This window comes from Antedon bifida, chromosome 8 (genome assembly GCF_963402885.1).
Source record: "Antedon bifida chromosome 8, ecAntBifi1.1, whole genome shotgun sequence".
Lineage (NCBI taxonomy): Eukaryota > Metazoa > Echinodermata > Crinoidea > Comatulida > Antedonidae > Antedon > Antedon bifida.
This window is the reverse complement of record NC_136233.1, coordinates 7,968,168-7,988,306: the sequence shown is the minus strand read 5'-3', so window position 1 is coordinate 7,988,306 and position 20,139 is coordinate 7,968,168. Positions and strand designations below refer to the sequence as shown.

Genomic DNA, 20,139 nt, shown 5'->3' with positions numbered 1-20,139 from the left:
AATTTTCATTTTTAATGTGATTTGATTTACTCTAACTGCAACTGTTTTTGGCAATAATTAATATAGTAAATGGATTTGATGTAAAAAGAATAAAAAATAATACTCGCTTTTCTGGCAACCTATCTAGAAAATATTGTATTACAGTTAATACAAACATTAGTATTGTGAGCATTTTTATACCAAAAGTCTGTAGGATAACAAGAACTCTACTTTTTAATCATATTTTAAAGTAGATAGTGGCAATTTATAAATGGCGACCGACCACCTGGTGCATGCAAACAAAATGTAAAACCAGCTTTTTTGGCTCCTGGGGGTCTTTTAAACATATTACATTTTCATAAAGCAAAACAAAAAATGCAACATTACAATTCGTACTGAACTACAAGACTAAAATCATTCAGATCTTTATTAGTACAAAAATTGATTTTCATAACAATTATAATAAGGTAAGGTATCGACAAAGTAGATTGTCTGCAAATTTAGATGTCAGCTAAAAATACAGAAACCTCGAAAAATTGTGATTGACTCTCAAACACAATATATGAAAAAAAAAATGCAATTCAATAAATAAATAAAAAAGACTATGTTCTGGCCTACTTTAAGTCTCAAAATCCAGATAGGTAGTTAGATAATTTCTCTGGCTTTGTATAATGACAGCTTTCATGTTACTCCACTTCGTATACACCTGGCATATATTAATTACAATGTTTTAACATTAGAGTGGAGAAGAGAAACGGGTGCAAAGAGCAGACACTTTTAAACTATATACTATTTATTCACTTAGTAAAGAAATCGTGTATTTGTTTTTATGTTTTATAATAAGTACCACTAACAGGGGTGGACGCAGGGTGTTGCCCCAGTTGCCCGGGCAACACCCTTAATTTCATACTAAATGTTTTTTTCTGCCACTGAATTAAAATTGAGATCCTATTTCATCATATCACGGGCGGTCGAAGAACTATTTTAAGGGGGTTGCCCAAGAGTCCGCAGAGGGCCGTAGACACTGAGAATTTGCGCCACAGGCCCCCCATGGTGGGGCCTGTGGCGAGGGAATTTTTGTTAAATGACACCCCTAGATGGCCGGAAATGGTACGCTCGCACGTAAAATTCACGAATAGAAATGATACTCTATATCGGGCTACACAGTAGCAAACAGATCGTATCACGCCTGTTTTTTTCCGCCGGTAAAACACAAGCGAAAAACCAGGATAACATTGTTTGGTAGGTACTATCGGTAATTGAATAAATTCTAGCAATTAAAATCAATGAATACAAATTAATTATTATCAATTAATAATTAAAACAATTTAGAAAAAAAATGTGAAGCTGCTGCTATAAATATATTGAGCAAAACGTTAAATTTTATTATTTTGAAATAAATGCTAAGTAAGTCAGTAAAACCACAATTTCCTAAATTCATTTTCATTTATCCACTATATACTATGTACAACCACCATCGAAATTTGCTGAAAGAAGCAATTAAACACTGTTTTTCAAAGTTCGGAACGTCCGTAATTATTACGGAAATTCGCCCAAATATTATGGAAGTAGGGAAATGAAAATGGGATCTAAATTTGAGTTTAGTGGCAGAAAAAAACATTTAGTATGAAATTAAGGGTAACTGGGGCAACACCCCCTGCGTCCACCCCTGCACTGAAACGAACGCGATACCCCTATACTATATAAACTATCAATTATAGCAAGGAACTTGTTGATTGCACTTTTGTCCATTAATGTATGAAAAAATTGTTTTGTCGAAGTTGATAATGTAAGCTATTCACATTAAATTAATAGGATAGTTTTATGTTAACATTATTGCGAAAGTATCAAGAAACAAAAACAACAGTCATTTCGGCCAAAATAGTCGCGAATAAACAACATGGAGAGATGTTTCAAAGACCGGGGAGTATCGTTCATTGTAATCAGGTGTGATCTTAGAGGCTCTTGCAGCTTCTCGAACACAAACAACAGACAAACAATATCTGATCCTTCAATAACAACACTCGCTGTCTCTGATATGTATGGCAAACCAATCAGGAAGTGGTAGTAGGAGGGTAAATGGGTCATCTCGACTGAAACTTAATGTCCAGACGGCTCCGTTGTTAATCAGAATCCTCAATTTCTCGCTACACATGCTGTCCATGGCTTCCAAATCGTTATTGAAGAAGCTTTGCAACTTCAGCAAGACGTATTCCATCGGTGTTTCCCCACTTTCTGTCTGCGCATTTTAGGTTCGCTCCATTTTAACAATTTCCGAATTGCGCATTGCACTGACACGCGCGCTCATCATTTCCGACGATCTGTGTTGGTACGCGCGCGTTTTACTAGTGAATGCGGGTAAAATTGTACTATGGAAACGGCAATAATAAACATTCAATTGAACAGCTAAAACGAAGAAGATCGTTTTATACTGACCACATCTGCTATTATTAACTAGAAATCTAAGAGAATTAATAAATGGATATGCCAAATGGTAAGATAATTTACTTATGTAGTATTTTTATTATATAATACTGTAATTGCATTGATTATTGAATTGATTTAGGCCTATACTGTACAACAATTCATTTTCATTTCTTTTGTTATTAAGGTCCTGTGCATAAGTCTGGGACCCGTCGTAGACATGAACCGAACAACCGAGAGCGCTCTCTCGAATTACCGCCATCGTTTAGAAGACCTAAACAAGTTCCAGTAAATTCAACAAATGATTCTGATGCTGGAACAATCAGAAACTTGCTAGCAAGTGCCCGTTCTGAGATTCAACGGTTTACTGATCTGATGTCCGATTACGTCGACTTAGCCGATAGACGAGTTAAAAATTTACAAGAACCACCGGCTGGTGCTTTCACCGGAGGAACGACAGATGAAAAAATACAATATTATGAAAACAGACGTCTGAGGTGTGCACACGCATACAAAATGAGTTTGAAATCAAGAAAACGTGATGAAAATGCGAAGAATTTACAGATTTTCCCAGATGACGGTTTTAGAAAGAGATATTTTCTGAGAAAAGAAATGAGGATGGAAATGAAACGCGAAGCAGAGGAAGAATTTGCACAGCGATGCGAATACATAGTTGAAATCAGGCAACGTAAATTTAATCGTGCTAATAGTGTAGCCGATGTTCAAGAAGTTGGACATTCCCGCTCAAATGAGGAGTCGCAGGCGTTACTGACTAGACGACAGTTAGTTGAGAGCGAAGATAGGAATAGAGTAATGGATCATAGTGCTGGTGATGGAGCAACGAACAAACACCAAGGAGATGTAATGGCACGTCGTGACGAGACCACGACGCCAGCCATTGATGCTGATAACGCAACAGTGGGCAGTAATCAACTGGAAGGTACTACTGCCCAACCTCGCCGCCACCGTTGGCGAATTCGAGTGCCGTGGCTTCGACGGATCTGGCGGTTCAGGGACGATTCGGCCCTGAGACGATTCGGCCCGGGACTATTCGGCCCACTTTTGGTGGGACGATTCGGCCCACTTTTGGGCCGAAACATCCCACTTTGTGGGCCGAAACGTCTCACTTTAGACCAAATTCATATTCATTTTTTGGGTATTTATCAAGTTTTTAAAGGTGTTTAACAATCCGTATTTTATTGATATTGACAATTTTGAAATAATATATATAATAAATAATCAAAAAAACCTAATTTTATATTCAATTTATTACTTCGAAAACCTTGTTTATTTCGTGCATTCGCCAAGCGGCCAACAGAGGGCGTAACTTGTTTACATCGTTCGCGTGACTAAAAATTGATCATTTTCGACAATGTTTTCAAAATGTTTGCTTTATTGCATCTTTATCCCTAGTAGTACTACCCCATAGTCTCTCTGGAAATAAAGTTTGGGGAAAAAGCTTATTTTATGCTTATAAAATTCATATCAAAGCCGATAAATTTAAGTGTGCCGAATCGTCTCAGGGCCGAATCGTCCCGGGCCGAATAGTCCCGGGCCGAATCGTCCCAGGGCCGAATCGTCCCGGGCCGAATCGTCTCAGGGCCGAATCGTCCCGTTACCGATCTGGTTATGGGCACGCAAGCATCGACGGCGAAACACCAGAACTATCCCGGATGCTGCAGCAGACAACCAATAGTATAATAATTTATTAGGAAATGACACCTTTGCATCGGTGGCACACACAGAAGTGGTGCATCCAAATTAACATAATACATCAAAACAATACATAATATGACGGATACAGGTTCTTAAACTATTTGCAAAAATATAAAAGAAAAATAATTATCAACATGGTAATACAGGTACTGTATTAAATTGTCCTACAGTATCATAGGTTTGAGTTGATAATTTAAAAAGGTATATAAAAATAAACATAAAATATATAGTAAAGAGTTTACATTACAAACCATTGTGTTTCAACATCAGGTACTGAAGACCTATAGTTGTTATCACAGGTGTATAATATTTACAAATCATATATAAAAGCAACAATACAAAAGAAAAACAATCTATATATTGGGAGATTTAAGTTCTGACCGTTTCTCCCATGCAGCTCTTGTGTATTGTTTACAAAACAAATCAAAAAAGGTCTCAGATTCTTTACAAATCGCGATAGAATCTCCACCTAAAATATACTGTAATTTATCATCAGCACTGGCTGTTGTGTAACGATTCCATGTGTCATAATCATTACAGAGCACAAGATTATTTTGTAGAATGGATAATTCTTTCATTCTAATATTATCAAATGCTTTACAGTTTAATAAAAAATGTTTAATGTCTTCAATTTCACCATTCCCACATAAAGTACAAAGACCGGACACATCATTGGACCATTTATAAGTTTTACAATCTAAAGGTAGAGTGTTAGATCTTAATTTAAATTTCAGACTTGTCTCATAAAAATGTGTTTTATCAAGTAAATATTTTTCTAAATTAGGGAAAGGTTTCAATTTTGAGTATAAATTTAATGAGGTTTTTTGCATTATATTATTTGACCACTCTGATTTATATGATTCTGACACACATCGCTCGACATTGCTGACTGAGAAAGGAACAAGAGTTAAACTATCATTATCAAAAACATTGTTGTAAAAGCCTATATCTGTACATTTTTCAAATATGTCAACACAACTACTAAGAAATTTATATTTTAAACGATCAAAGTCACATTTCAATTGTAGCATAGAATTAAGTACAATATTAGGCCACCTGTGGTCATCCATAGTTATAAAACGATTGAATAGTTTAACTCTGGACAGTTTGTGTAACTTGGATAATGGAACCCACCCAAGGTCACCATAAAGTGCCTCTTTTGGAGTATACCGTGGAGCTTTGAGAAGAAAGCGGGCCATTTGCAATTGCACTTTCTCTAGGTCTTCGTTATCCTTCTTGGAATTATTATACCAAATGCTACAAGCATAATTTATTGAAGGAATTGCAATGGTTTTCCACAGTATGTTTCCATAGTACACCCGGTTAAAGTCATCAAGGTTAGCTATGATACCTTTGATATAAGCTATAAGCCGGTTGCCCTTTTGGATAACATGTTCATAATGTGAATGTTCACTCATGTTTGAGGAAATATAGACCCCTAAATATTTATAACTATTTACTTCTTTTATCGATTTTTCACCTAATTTCCACTCTTTATCTTTATTTATGCGTTTTCCAACAACCATGACATTTGATTTTTCATGATTAAAACCAAGTTTCCATTCTTTGGCGAATATATTGGCAATTTCTAACATTTCAGTCATTTCCCTTTCATTATTAGCAATCAATATAACATCATCAGCCCAAAAGAGCCCTCCCATCCAGACACCATTCATTCTTACCCCGAAATTGCTTTCACGAAGAAGTTTAACAAATTCATTAATAAATATAGAAAATAAAATTGGTGAGAGTACACACCCTTGTTTTACTCCTTTGTGGATATTAAACTCATCAGTCATGCTTTCCCCCACTTTTACTTTTGCTTTAACATTGTCATATAGTGAGCTTATTATTTTCCAAATTTTCCCTCTAACTCCCGTATCCCAGGCACATTTTAGGAGACCATCACGCCATACACTATCAAATGCTTTTCGGAAGTCCAGGAAAGCTAGATGTGTAGTTTTACCTTCAATTGAACGACAAGATAAAATACTTTTCAATGTAAAGATGTGATCTTCACAACGGTGATAGGCTCTAAAGCCTCCCTGGACTTCCGAAAGTATATTTTCTTTTTCAACAAAACAAGATATATACATTGAGATTACTCTGTTAAATATTTTGGAAACACAAGATGTTAATGAGATGCCTCTATAATTATTTAGGTCTTTACGATCTCCCTTTTTAAATATTGGTACAACGATACTCATATTCCACTCACTTGGGATTGTTTCTAATTTGATAATTCTATTAAATAAACAAACTAGTGATGCCGCTAAAGCGTCTCCACCATTTTTTAAAAGCTCATTGGTTATTCCATCAACTCCCGGAGCTTTATTATTTTTAGCGATTGCAAGTGCCTCAATGATTATATCAAGGTCTATATTAATGTCACATAGTAAATTTTCGTCATCGTTATCATTACCTAATGTTTTAGAACGCATCTCATCAACCGCCCGCTTTGTTAAATATGTAAAACAATCATAATCGTTATTAGCCTTACCTAAGTTCTCCCAATACTCTTTAACAAAATAAAGTATTTTTCCTTTATCACAAGTAGTTTCATCTGATTCTGGGATTTTTACACAATTAATGCCTGATTTACTACGTTTGTCATTAGACCCTTTTAATATGTTCCAAAAGTCCCTACAGGATGGTCCTCCTTTATTAGCAATCTCTACCGATTTATTTACCCTAGTTTCAGTAATTTTCTTAGATCTAAGTTTTTTGGCATGTATCCTTTTTTCTTGATAAGATTGCCACAGATTATCTGTGTGAGCACAATTGGGATCTAATTTAACTGAGCGTCTATGAGCACGAGCAGCCTCTCTTCGTTCTGCTATTGCTTTTTTAACTTCATTATCAAACCAATGTTTACGTTTTTTACTTAATTTCTTAATACCAATACCATCCTTAGCTGAAGAAACAACAATAGATTTCCAGGATTCCCACAAGTTATCAACATTATTAAAGCCATCAGCATCCCAGTTGGAAAAGTTGTTTTCAATATTTTCTTGATACTTAACAAAATCCTGAATACCTGCAGTATTCCATACATGATTAGCATAAGAATGATGATTGACAGGAGTGATTAGGGTAGTATCTAGTTCTAACAAAAGGCTATTGTGATCACTTCCTGTGCCTAGCTTTCTGTCTTCATCAACAATGAACTTTACTACATTATTCAACATATTTTTAGAACAAAGTATGTAATCAATGGTGCTTTTCTGATTACCCTTGCACCAAGTAACCACCCCTTCACATAAAGGACTACAGTTTAAAATAAACATATTTGAATCATCCTTAAATTGTAGTAAACGCTTACCATTACTATTAACCTGTGGATCACCATTAGCAATTTCATGACCAATTCTACCATTAAAGTCCCCCATTATCAGAATGAGAGGCTCATGATTTTCTGCATTATTTTCTAATTGGATAACTTCTGATAATAAGTGATTAGTCAATTCATCTGATTTCTCACTGTCAACTCCATTAACAGGATAATATACTACCGATATATACACTGGTGTGTTTGAATCAAAACACACTTTTACCCAAATTCTTTCGTAGTCATCGGATTTACAATTAAAAACATTGTCATCTAAAATAGTGATATCTTTCGCAACAAAGGCACCTACACCCCCTCCTCTCTTGTGTTTTCTACATTTACCAAGCCAATTATAACCATCTATATTAATATTATTATCATTAGTTAAAAAGGTTTCTGCAACGCCAAAAACCTGAACATTATTCTCTTTGATTAAATGAGCAATCTCATTGAGTCTAACAGACGTTAACCTATTGATATTATTAAATACTATTTTAATATTACTACACTTGCTTGTTTTTGATCTACCATATTTCTTTCCACGTCGTCTGTGTTTTCTTCTTTTTGAATCACTTTCATTATTTGAGCTATAATCAGAGTTTATTGTATCAGTTTTTTTTTTTAACTTTCATGATATTTGTATTTTAAAATGTGAATTAAACAAGATAGCAAAATGAGTTTTAAGTATTATTGGTCACACACAAGAAGCTGGAAATAATTCTAAAATCGTAAGCTTAACATTTCTGTTAAAAAAAAAAACTCCTAGCATGGTATGTAACATCATACCCTCCATACAAAAAAATACACTTTTTCCTCAACGTAAACAAAACACCTATTTCGACACAACAGTCTACTGTAATGTTGTAGCCAGCGACTCCAAAGAACCTCGGCCCTCGCAATGTCTTTCTGAAAACAATACTATGCGGGGATCGAGGTTCTGGTACATGAACTTGGTATACCAATTATTTATTCGACCCAACTCCCCGCCCTTAAACTCACTCATAATATAATATATTAACCATTAACGTTATAGAAGTCCAGGGTTGGAACAGACTGCAGCGTAAAATTAACCAGCAGTACACAATACCGTGCATAATTTACCGGCGGTCAGCGTTTTTGTTTTGTTGACTGTTTGGATTGCTTGTGAGAAGATATGAAAGGCCACTACACATTTCCCTACGTCCGTAAAATTTGGGCGAATTTCCGTAATAATTACAGACGTTACGGACTTTGAAATAACAGTGTTGCTTCTTTCTGCAAATTTCAATCATATTTTCTTTTCTGGAGTGTCGGTGTACAGTTTGGAAATTTTGGTTTTGTTGACTTATTTAGCATTTATTTCAAAATAATTACAGTAATTGATAATAATAATTCAATTTGTATTAATTGATTTTAATTGCTAGAATGTATTACATTACTACGGCCCTCTGAGGACTTTTGGGCAACCCGCTTAAAATAGTCCTTGACTAAACACATTAAAAAATTTGCGATTTAATACTTTGTTGAAGTGTCAAGTCATAGTCGATTGATAGTATAGTAGCACGATACACCGCTAAGACGTTTTTATTTTTTACATTATTAATTAATACAAACAGTCGAAAAACAATTGTCAGAAATAAAGTGTATTTGTATATTGAGATATAGTGACTGATGCTATGTCATCATCTACAACTTATAGAAAATCCAAATACTTTTGCACCTGTTTGAATAAAATACAAATAGAGACCATCGAGTAATAATGTAATTATGTAAGTATTTCTATGTGGAGAGCCTCTCGAGTATCTCTATTTAACTTTAGGTGATCCTTTAAAGCTAGTAACTTGTTAAAATAGGTTTTAAATTCACAAGGAAAAAAAAAAGGTTTTCAACATTAGAGATATAAATGGGTTCAATCTGCTAAAAAACTTAATTTGTGAGGAAGTGATATGTACCCTCTTACAAACCATGTCCACTGAATAGATTGATGGAGAAGTTGTATTTTACTTTGTAAAAATAACATTGAACTGTATTTTCAAGTAATATAAAGAACAGTCTTATTTACAAAGTTACAGACAACAGTACATTACAGTTCACAGATCATGGCCATCATTTTGGTGAGGCAAACCAGCTGAAGCCTTCATATGTCTATTTTTTTTTTGGTTCAGAATGGTTTCATACACTGCCCATCACCTTTTAGTGTTTGGATGCATTTCCAATTTTCCAAGTAGTTTGCTAAAAATATACAAGAACAATGACTTTAAAATAAATATTTACAGGAGTGGATCTAGGTAGCACGCTCTCCCTTTTGACAGCTAGAATAAAATTATAAACTACTATATCTATTTTTGATATATGATGTGTTTTTGTAATCTTTGTGGTGTGTACCAAACTTATATTATTGTGCAAAGTTAAATGTATTGTATATTTAACAATTAAATTTACCTTTCCATAATCGAACTAGTCCATCATCACTAGATGAAGCTAGGATGGTTCCAGTTATATTCCAACTAATCCTCCACACCTAATGCAAATAAATCAAAATAGTCCATACAGTTCAAGAACATTGATGTACGTTTTCAACAGTTATACACATCGGGCAAATTAATGAAAAAATCAGGTGAATAAAGGAAATTTATTCATATATATAGGTCTCTTACTTCCTGATTCTTTGTTTGTTGGAAAAGCGCATTCAGCCACCCTCCAATTATTTATCACTTTATGGAATGAAACATCAAATAGTAGTTTACCTGTCTGTTTTGATGATCTAGAAGGCCAGACTGACACATTTCCAGCCTTGTTGGTCCAGGCATTGTTCCTGTATGTTCAGACCTTAACATGATAGACATAAATGCAAACTAAATAAATTATAACTAAATTTTGATAAAAAACCTAATATAAAATAATAAGTTAATTATAGTATAAGAAAGTACTTAATACACTATACATTAATACATAAAATAAATAATCCTTCTCACATAAGCGTCATGGTATGTCCTATTATATAGCTAGTCTAGGGAATTTTGTCAAATACAAAAATAATGTCTGGTTAAAAAGAAGATAGTTGTTGGAATTGGGCTTTACAGGATTTCCAAAATGTATTTTATTGTATTGTATTCAATGCAATTTTTGTAGAGCGTCTAAGGTTAATTTTAGAGCAGAATCGTGCAGTTGTGAAAGAAAGCATGAAACTCCCCACAGTTGCTATGATATTACCAAAGAACCATAAAAATATTAATACCTTAATGGTTTTAATGTTGTAATTTTAACATCCTTTGATGCAACTGCAAGTGTGTGATAGGATCGACCTAGATTTGGTGCAAATGCCACATCATGTACACCCTCAGTTATTGTCATCAATGTCTCTACTTTATTCCATTTTCTGGTGAAAAAAAAAAGAATATTATTTCCATAAAAATGTATTGTAACTTAAAAGTAAACATAAAAGTTGCCAATTTAAGTAATGGGAGAAAAATACAGGGCTGTGTCTTATGGATGGAAATAATAGTTATGCACCTTTTTTTTTGGATGTTTTTAATAATTGTTGTGGTTACTCCTATTCAAAGCTGAATGTTTCTAAGACAAAGGAAATTATTATCGATTTCCAACGTGAAAGACACAGCCCTGAGGTCACTACTTTAAATAACTGAACCAGTTGAGATTGTTAATTCAAGTACCTTGGTTCGAAGACAATCAGAGACTATGCATACTTACTAAGGAATCTAAAGGAATTTAAAATAAATAAGTGAATTGAAAAATGTTTTATAACTCATTTGTTGAAAATTTTTCATTTTAACGTTTTCTTTTCTATGTTGGTTCTACAATTTAAACCTTAAAGATAGATTTCGACTATCTATAAATTGTAAATGTATGTTCGAAAATTACCAGATGATCATTTTTTTTTTTTTTTTGTTTCTTTATTTACATTCACAAAAACATAAACATACATGAATAATCATTACAAAACAAAAGAATGGAAAGGGGGAATCTCTGAAGCACAGCTTATAAGTAGAAACCCCCTGTTACAAAAATATGGGCATAGGCAAACAAAATGTAACTTTTAAGAAAATGCAAACAATCAATTTTTTTTATCTTAACAACAAAAAAAAAAGGTAATTTTCTCAGGGAGTAAAATGTAATTGTAAAAAATACCGGTTTTAATCAGAGTATTGCAAAAGTAATTGATTGACTCCTTTACTGACTAAACTTAATAATTGTGGTTCTTTCAAATTGTGGTTAGAAACAACTGTCATACCGATACACAAAAGTGGGACATGATCGTTTATAGTACAACAAGTTTAAACTTAAAGAATAATATTAACATACTTGAACATGGAAATCACATCAAGTTTGCGGGGTGGGCTTATACCCGAGGATTAAAAAATGCAGATCATCCAAAACATCTTATACCCGAGTGCCTCATTTTGCATGAAAATTAGTCAAAAGTCGGGGGTGGGCATATACCCGAGCATGGGCTTATACCCGCGTCAGTACTGTAATAATAAATATAATAAAATATACAGTACCTTTCTGATTGACTGTATTCAAACAGAAGAACTTTTCCCCCACCAGAGGGGTTAGGGTCATTACTTCCAACAGCAACCATTGGTGAATGAATTCTGTGAAAGGTATAGTGTTTTATTATGTTTTCACAAAATAATTCAAAATTATAAAAATATTTATTTATTATACTTTCAAAATCACATTCAGGAATACTGAGTGTATTATTTACATTTTCTACATAATGTAAAATTTTTTAGAACAAATCATAATGTTTGAAGTTAAATTTGTATTGCAAATTCATTATCAACAAATCAATCCTTAGAATTTAAATATTGATGATCAATATGATATTAGTCAATGTTTCTTTGAATGGTTTAGGCTTGTGGCAGCAGTCATGTCAAAATCCAACAATCCAAATAAAATAAGATTATGTAATACAGTGCAATTACATAACCTCAATTTTATAAAATGTTTCCAATTAAGGACAACAAAAGGCCTGTGCCATAACTGAGGGGTTATAGGTATCGAAGTATAACAAATGTTCTACCTGGATGGATTCCATGAAATACAACTGCATTTTGACATTTTTGTATTGATTTCCTCCTAAAAATAAGTAAAATGGAAAGCAATTATTTTATTTTTATCAAATTGTTTGTGTGTACAATAGCTGCCATATGAATGCCATAACAGAATAAAATTACACATAAATAACACAGAATAGGTTTACTGTCAAGGCAAAAATGTTTTCCTTCAAATTGGGGATTGGGAATTATTTAGCCAATTGGTATTTATTTTAGCAAAATTAAAAAACGACAAAATTATCCAACTTAAACTGTTTACGTGCCATGCCTATATTACTGTGAGATTGACATATTATTTCAGATGACAAAGCTGGGTTTTATATTGTTTGTCCAAACGTAAATTAAATTGCTACCAAGCAAAAATGAGCCGGCGGCAGAATATTCTGTGACGTACTAAACAAACAAAATTTGTGTGTTGGAAATAAGTTTGCTATGTTTAAGGCACATGCTAACTGTGCTGCCACATGATTCACTGTGTTATTCAAGGCGTAGTCTTTTGACGTCCAAACAGCAGCGGCAAAATACATTAGTATTGGTTCCCCAATCTATATTAATAGCAATCTTCCAATTATAAATGTAATAGATACACATACCTGTACAGAAGACCAGACAGTCAAATTCATAACATCCGATGCTTCATAAAATCTAACAATTCCATCAGTAGAACAAGTTGCCTGCAAAGCATTATTATTTAAAATTTACATATTTAAAAAAAAGGGTTATGGTTCATTATTTGCTTTGAAATGATTTTGGTTGTGATGAGGACAAGGATGAATGTACAGATTAAGACAATAGGGAGCTTTCGCATCGGGACAGTAAATGAAGGGGATGGTATTTAAAGGTTAAAGGATGACCTAAAACACCTAATTAAAACCTTAAAAGAGGCATACGAGGATGCTTTTTTTTAAAGAATCTAGAATAATCAAAGTGAATTCACAGTCTACTATATAACATACATAAAATATGATTTTTTATTTAATTTTACAACAAAAATTTGGAAACTTTGGTCTAATGCATTTGCTTCATACTGATGCGAAAGCCCACAATTGATGACAGATGATGATTATGACAATGATAACAGATGTTGATCATGACAATGATGACAGATGTTGATCATGACAATGACATGATGATTAAGAAAATGATGACAGATAATGATTATGACAATGATGACAGATGATTATGACAATGATGACAGATGATGATTATGACAATGATGACAGATAATAATTATGACAATGATGACATGATAGAATATAATTAGGGCAATGATTATAATGATAAATATAGTCCAGTTCATTTGGGTGCAAATCATGGGGAAAGTGTAAACATTGTGTTTTATGAATATTTGAAGCATGCTGGCTATAAAAACACAAATTTCTAAAATTGACATGATAGAATATGATGATCATGATAAGGGAAAAAGATGCTTCCTATATGATCCCCTTACCACTTGCAATCCTAAATGTTTGGGAGCAAATTTCACATCTGTTATTGACGTTCTGCTGTCAACAAATGTAGTTCTTTTCACCCAATGACCTTGGCTTTTCTGTTTTGAGGTAGAGTCACCAACTATAATATAACAACAAATAAATTATTAGTTAAGTTCACATTCATATAAGATTAGTTAAAATCTCAATGATTCAAATTTGTTTGATAGGAAGATTCAAGAAAAGGTATATCATCATCCTTTTGCTAGTCATAATAAATAAGGATGAATTATGTGTCTAAAATAGTATTAAACTAGCTCTTACCAATTTCTTCCCAGATGGCAGTTGTCCTGTCAAATGAACAGGATGCTAACACCTGACCAAATTCAGGATGACACCAAGTCACACGCCACACAGAGCCACCATGTGACTGTATAGAAAAATAAAATATACTTATGTATAGATTGTTAGAAAATGAAAAAGACAGAGCCTGGTTTCTTTTAACCCACCTGTTGGGTGCTATTTGGATTCAGCACTTCCTTTTTGTTAAAAAGCCAAGAATTGTTTTAGAAACTTAGAGAACAAGCTGGTCATTTTAGTATCTTTTCAAAACAAACTAATCATCCAACAATCAAACAAACTTGTTCTCTTCAATTTGACCAATATTCCTTCATTTCTTTAAACTTACAATAAATGGCTTTTAAACTTACTCTCCAATTTGCTGTACACTGCCATTCACCATCTTCTCCCAGATCCCAAACCTAACAAGTAACAAGAAATATTTCTTATAAAAAACGTCCCCAATTTTTTGTTTTAATTATTGTTCTTTCTTTTTAAAATTGATATTCTATTTAATAATAGATAATGATTAATTTTCAATTATTTTTGTCAATCAGTAAGCATAGTAAACATTTAGTGTAATGTAAAATAAAGTCTGAAATGAGGGCCTATCACTATCAGGTATTAAATACATCATCATGTTTTGCTCGCACTCGGGTGATTTTTTGAAATACAGTTACAAATTTTTCCAGTACTAATTCCGGTTATATATATTGATTCTACAAACTCTGGTCATATTATTGATACTCCATTACTCCCTGAAAACTTTCCCGAGATTCAAGATGGCGAATAATGTTGAAAAAATTCCCCAGTACCTCATAGTATGGTTGCGTGCAATAGCAAAACTTTGTATACCAACCAATGTGGTAACAAGTGGGGTGTTTTTTATCCCATTTTGGCTGCCAACTTGGATCCAAGATAGTAACATATTATTTACAGTTACTTAATATCTAAAAATAACTAATGATGCAGGGGTGCATCAAAAAATCTAAATGGTACGTCACCTCAATGAACAATGGTGTATCATTGTCCGTCACATTGGCACCCACCCAGGTCATGCCGCACTAAGTCTGAACAATGTATTTTAGAAGGAGGTACAGGTCATACATTGTCACGCATGAGAGTATCATTAACAAGTAATCATTGAAGGAACGTAAAAAAGGACTCAGTCATGGTGTGTCATTGTTTCTAAAGGTCTGTCACTAATTTTAAAATGGGTGCATCATTGTCATGTAAAGCTAAGTCATCATTATACATAAGGCACATCGGAAAAAATGACGCACGTCTCCGGGGTCGTAGTGCGCAATATCTGGATAATGCCGTCAATCGAGTATGCAGTCCTGTTTGGCAACATATATATCATAAAGAGTCAGACAAGCTTGAAAAAGTGCAACAGAGAGCAACTCGTTTGGTGCCAGGAATTAGAAGAGATACCTATCAGGATAGATTGAGGGCCTCACGCATGTCAGCCTCGGCTGTTTTTAGTCACCCTCATTAAACAAAGTTTAATAAAAATAAAAAAATAGATTTAAACAACTACAATTACCTACTCTTTACTTCAGAAGAACGAGATCTGTTCTAATCCAGGTTTTTAAAATTTATAAGCCATATTGATAATATAGATGCCAGAAATGTTTACTTTAGTAGAAGAGTCAATGAATAGACATATCTCATCTAAGATTAAGAATCAGACAAAAGCTCTTCACACAAAACATATGCAACGTCTGCAATAAATTACCGTCAACGGTCATAGAATCTATCTCAATTAAAACACTTGTCTACTTCTTTCTGCAAGTTTGCCCCCTATAGTAGACAAGATATAATAATATACAGAAACACGTCGAGGGACACACAAGCTATGGCTTTATAAGTCTCAACATCAAGTATATAAAGTATAATACTCATAATAATAAATTATAAAATAATACTCAATTAAACTCAATAAACAAATAATAATAATAATTATAATAGTTCATTCTTATATAGCGCATATAAGCAAGCTCTCAATGCGCTGAACATTATTACCCCAGTCATTTTTTTTGGATCAAACCTGTATGGAAACATGCTTCCATAATGCAGCTAGTAATCAGCACAAAGTTGTGTCTTGATCTAACCGGGTACCCATTTATACACCTGGGTGGAGAGAGGCAAACGTAAGTAAAGTATCTTGCCTACGGATACAAGCAATGCGGCGAGAGTTGGATTCGAACCTCGGTCTCACGATCAGTAGTCCAACGTTCAACACACTGCGCCACACGTCCTCACAAAATAATCTAAAACTAATTGTATAAATGAAAATGTATACTATTACTAAATTACTAGCCTACTGTATTACTATTAGTGCGACAAATAGCGAGATGCAATAAAACCAGATCGGTTTCAAATGCGACTCGACAGATATTGATAAAGCATAGCTATGATGTGCCATACAAAATTCCGAAAGTTGGTTTAATTGCAACAATGATAATAAAATGCGTTCAATATCCTCGTAAGTAATCTCAATTTAATTTGGGCCCGATCCAATCATCTTCTCGAAAAATATTAATTGCGCTCGATCATCTGGGCCAGATTGTCTCTGTCAGTCCAATCGTCTTAGAACCTTGTGTTATTATGTTGGACCCGATCATCTTATATTATATTCCTATAATTATATCGTCTTAGACCCCATTTACACTTTCGTTTGGGTCCAGGGCCGGTCCTGGGCCGGTTGCAAATATTTACTTTTTAGGCCGGCCCAGAGCGTTTACACTACCGACGCAGATTACTGGTCGTAAATAATTTTATCGGAAGTACCATTGCATGCTGGGATACGAAGTACAGTTTGTTTACATTTTTCTCGCTCGATCGTCAATTCAACTTTCCGCGCGAACCGACCATTTTATATTTATACTGTTGTTGTTTTTTGTCCCGTCCCGTTAAAAAACAAAATGAACCCCACTGTTTTATATATATATGGCTGTATTTTATGTATATGCGAAACAAGCGGAGGAATACTTTATTGAAAGAAGTCACAGATGAGGATAATGAAGAGGAGGTTCATTTTACAAAATATCAACCCAAGTACCTCCTCGTATGTCCAATTGGAACCACGATTTTCAGACATCTTATAAAAATTGGTACAAATAAATTTAACTACGGAATATAAATGATGAAGAAAACAAATTGTCGCGCGAAAAAGAAGGTATGTACCGAGAATGTCGGATCGTCATAACAACCACCTCATAAAAAGGTCAAACGTTGTTCACGGTTCACTGCGTAAGCCGGCCCAAAACGTAAAAGCCGCTCCTGAACCTACCTGGAGAGGTGGCCCAGATCTGCGTCCGGCCTAACTTTTTGGAGTATTTACACTTATCAATTGCCGACCCAGGGCCGGCCTAAAAGACCCCATTTACACTTACGATTTAGATCGACATTCTCGGTACATACCTTCTTTTTCGCGCGACAATTTGTTTTCTTCATCATTTATATTCCGTAGTTAAATTTATTTGTACCAATTTTTATAAGATGTCTGAAAATCGTGGTTCCAATTGGACATACGAGGAGGTACTTGGGTTGATATTTTGTAAAATGAACCTCCTCTTCATTATCCTCATCTGTGACTTCTTTCAATAAAGTATTCCTCCGCTTGTTTCGCATATACATAAAATACAGCCATATATATATAAAACAGTGGGGTTCATTTTGTTTTTTAACGGGACGGGACAAAAAACAACAACAGTATAAATATAAAATGGTCGGTTCGCGCGGAAAGTTGAATTGACGATCGAGCGAGAAAAATGTAAACAAACTGTACTTCGTATCCCAGCATGCAATGGTACTTCCGATAAAATTATTTACGACCAGTAATCTGCGTCGGTAGTGTAAACGCTCTGGGCCGGCCTAAAAAGTAAATATTTGCAACCGGCCCAGGACCGGCCCTGGACCCAAACGAAAGTGTAAATGGGGTCTTAGAACCTTGTTGGGCCCGATCGTCCGTGATCCCGGTCTATGGTCTTTTCCACACGCCAGACATACCTCCCCTCTCTACTCTACTAGTACAGTGAAGTGGTAGTAGTAGTAGGCCTACCCTTCGACCATACCTTAAGACTTTGGTCACTAGAACATGTAGCCATTCGTTTTCCATAAAAATCAAAAGCTACATCATGAATTAAGTCTTTGTGTTCTGCAGATATGCTTTTTATTGGACACAAAGGAGCCTCCATTATGATTTAAAATAAAAAGAGAAATCAAAATCACTTTTCAACCCGCCAGCAGAGAGCAGCGTCACACAGGAAAGGATCGACGACATAGACATTAGACTGGACTATTATTTAATAGGGATAACACTCACAGTATATCATAGTGTAGGCCTAGTATTTAAATATTATTATTATCATTACCATAATATTAGAAAAAGGTAGAAAAAAACATATTGTTACTTTTTAATCCCGCTTTATTAAATAATGTATTATATAGATAAAAAATGTTGAAATCTAAATCGTGGGATCTTATTTCCCCTGCCCTACAAAATACAATAGTATAGGCTTAGTGGAAAGTCCCTCATCAACAGCGAGGTATATTCAGAGCGTCATTCTGACGATAGAGCATTTTCTACTTTTCTACGGAGCGCCATTTATGCCTTTATGTACTTCAGAAATAGAAATAGTACTACGGTAACTGGTCCAGTCACTGAATTTTAATATATTTTGTATGTTCATACACTGTGTGCTCAACTGAACCCAATTTGCCACCAGGGAGCACAGTGGTATATAGAAATAAAGTCACTAAATTTTAATAAATTTAAGAAAAAAAATCCTTTGTTGATATAAAGTTTGCGGTACACCATGTATATTAGTTCTGAAAAGAACTGTTGAGTTTCTCGACGTTTCGATCAATATGCTTTGATCGTCCTCAGTCCTCCTAATATCCTTTGTGTTTCCTTTAGCAGAGTAAAAAAGTTAAAATGTTGATGTTGTTAATTTTTACATTAGAAGATTGTTCAAATCATGTAAATAAAACATTTTCCGGCCGGGAACCTATCAGCTCCCCTCTTTTAGTTTGCAAAAATAATCTCGAAAAGAACTTCATGAGGAAAAGAAGCCCACCCAAGAGTACCAAAAATGAAGGAGCTTCTTTTCGAGGTTTTATGGTAGTCTATTTAATGGAAAATAATGCCATGCAACTTTGTTTCTGATTTTAAAAAAGGTCCACTTGTTTTAGGCCTGACATTTACAACCCTCAAAATATCTCTCTTTTAAAATAAAGAAAAACAATATTCATTATTTTATTTATTTATTTATTTTTTATTTATTTTTTTTTATTTAAAAATAAAAATATCCGTAGAGGTTCGAACCCAATCTACTAGAGCTGAGAGCACCCAAACCTGAGCATTACCCGTTAGGCCACAAAGTACTACATGACTGAACAGCTGATAATAGTCTATTTATACGTGTATTACGTAATTCATCAGTACGTCATAACTATCATATTAACCTTGTCAAAACCAAAATGGTCAGTTAGCTCAGTCGCCTGAGCGTCGTGTTGACAACACGTATGTCGTGGGTTCGATTCCCACGCTGGTCGGTGGAATAGAGTTAAAGGCATGCGGCCACTGTGTTTGGGGTTCACAGAATTATACGTCCCCCTTTCCACCACACATCATGAGGCGACAACATCAATGCATCTGGTGATGTGCTGGAAACGACCCCAAAAGGCTGTGGCAGGGCCTTAGTGCTGAGGCAGGGAGAGCACATTTAACATCTTTTTTTTATTTAATTTTTTTTTTCAACCCGTATTCGATCTCGTAAATTTTAGGTTTGCCGCCCTCAATTTTAAAAGATATTGAATTTATATTTTCATCGCAGGTGTACGAAACGGTTTGGTA

The 20,139-nt window shown here is 34.3% G+C and overlaps 2 protein-coding genes across 2 annotated transcripts; one reads left to right on the top strand and one right to left on the bottom strand.

The window, feature by feature from the left end:
• Positions 1 to 2,365: 2,365 nt before the first annotated feature.
• Positions 2,366 to 4,406, top strand: LOC144850523 (uncharacterized). Its single transcript, XM_078707810.1, has 3 exons — positions 2,366 to 2,473; positions 2,591 to 3,343; positions 4,390 to 4,406. Exons 1-3 carry the CDS (start codon positions 2,458 to 2,460, stop codon positions 4,404 to 4,406), a joined length of 786 nt encoding a protein of 261 aa, XP_078563936.1. The 5' UTR covers positions 2,366 to 2,457.
• Positions 4,407 to 8,994: 4,588 nt separating this feature from the next.
• LOC144850937 (nucleoporin SEH1-like) lies at positions 8,995 to 18,541 on the bottom strand. The gene is made up of 11 exons (XM_078708455.1): positions 18,356 to 18,541; positions 14,648 to 14,698; positions 14,262 to 14,367; positions 13,958 to 14,079; positions 13,101 to 13,181; positions 12,474 to 12,529; positions 11,950 to 12,042; positions 10,665 to 10,805; positions 10,174 to 10,255; positions 9,869 to 9,947; positions 8,995 to 9,658 (listed from the first exon to the last, which is right to left on the bottom strand). The coding sequence occupies exons 1-11, from the start codon at positions 18,476 to 18,478 to the stop codon at positions 9,588 to 9,590; spliced, it is 1,005 nt and encodes a 334-aa protein (XP_078564581.1). The 5' UTR covers positions 18,479 to 18,541; the 3' UTR covers positions 8,995 to 9,587.
• Between the last annotated feature and the right edge of the window lie 1,598 nt (positions 18,542 to 20,139).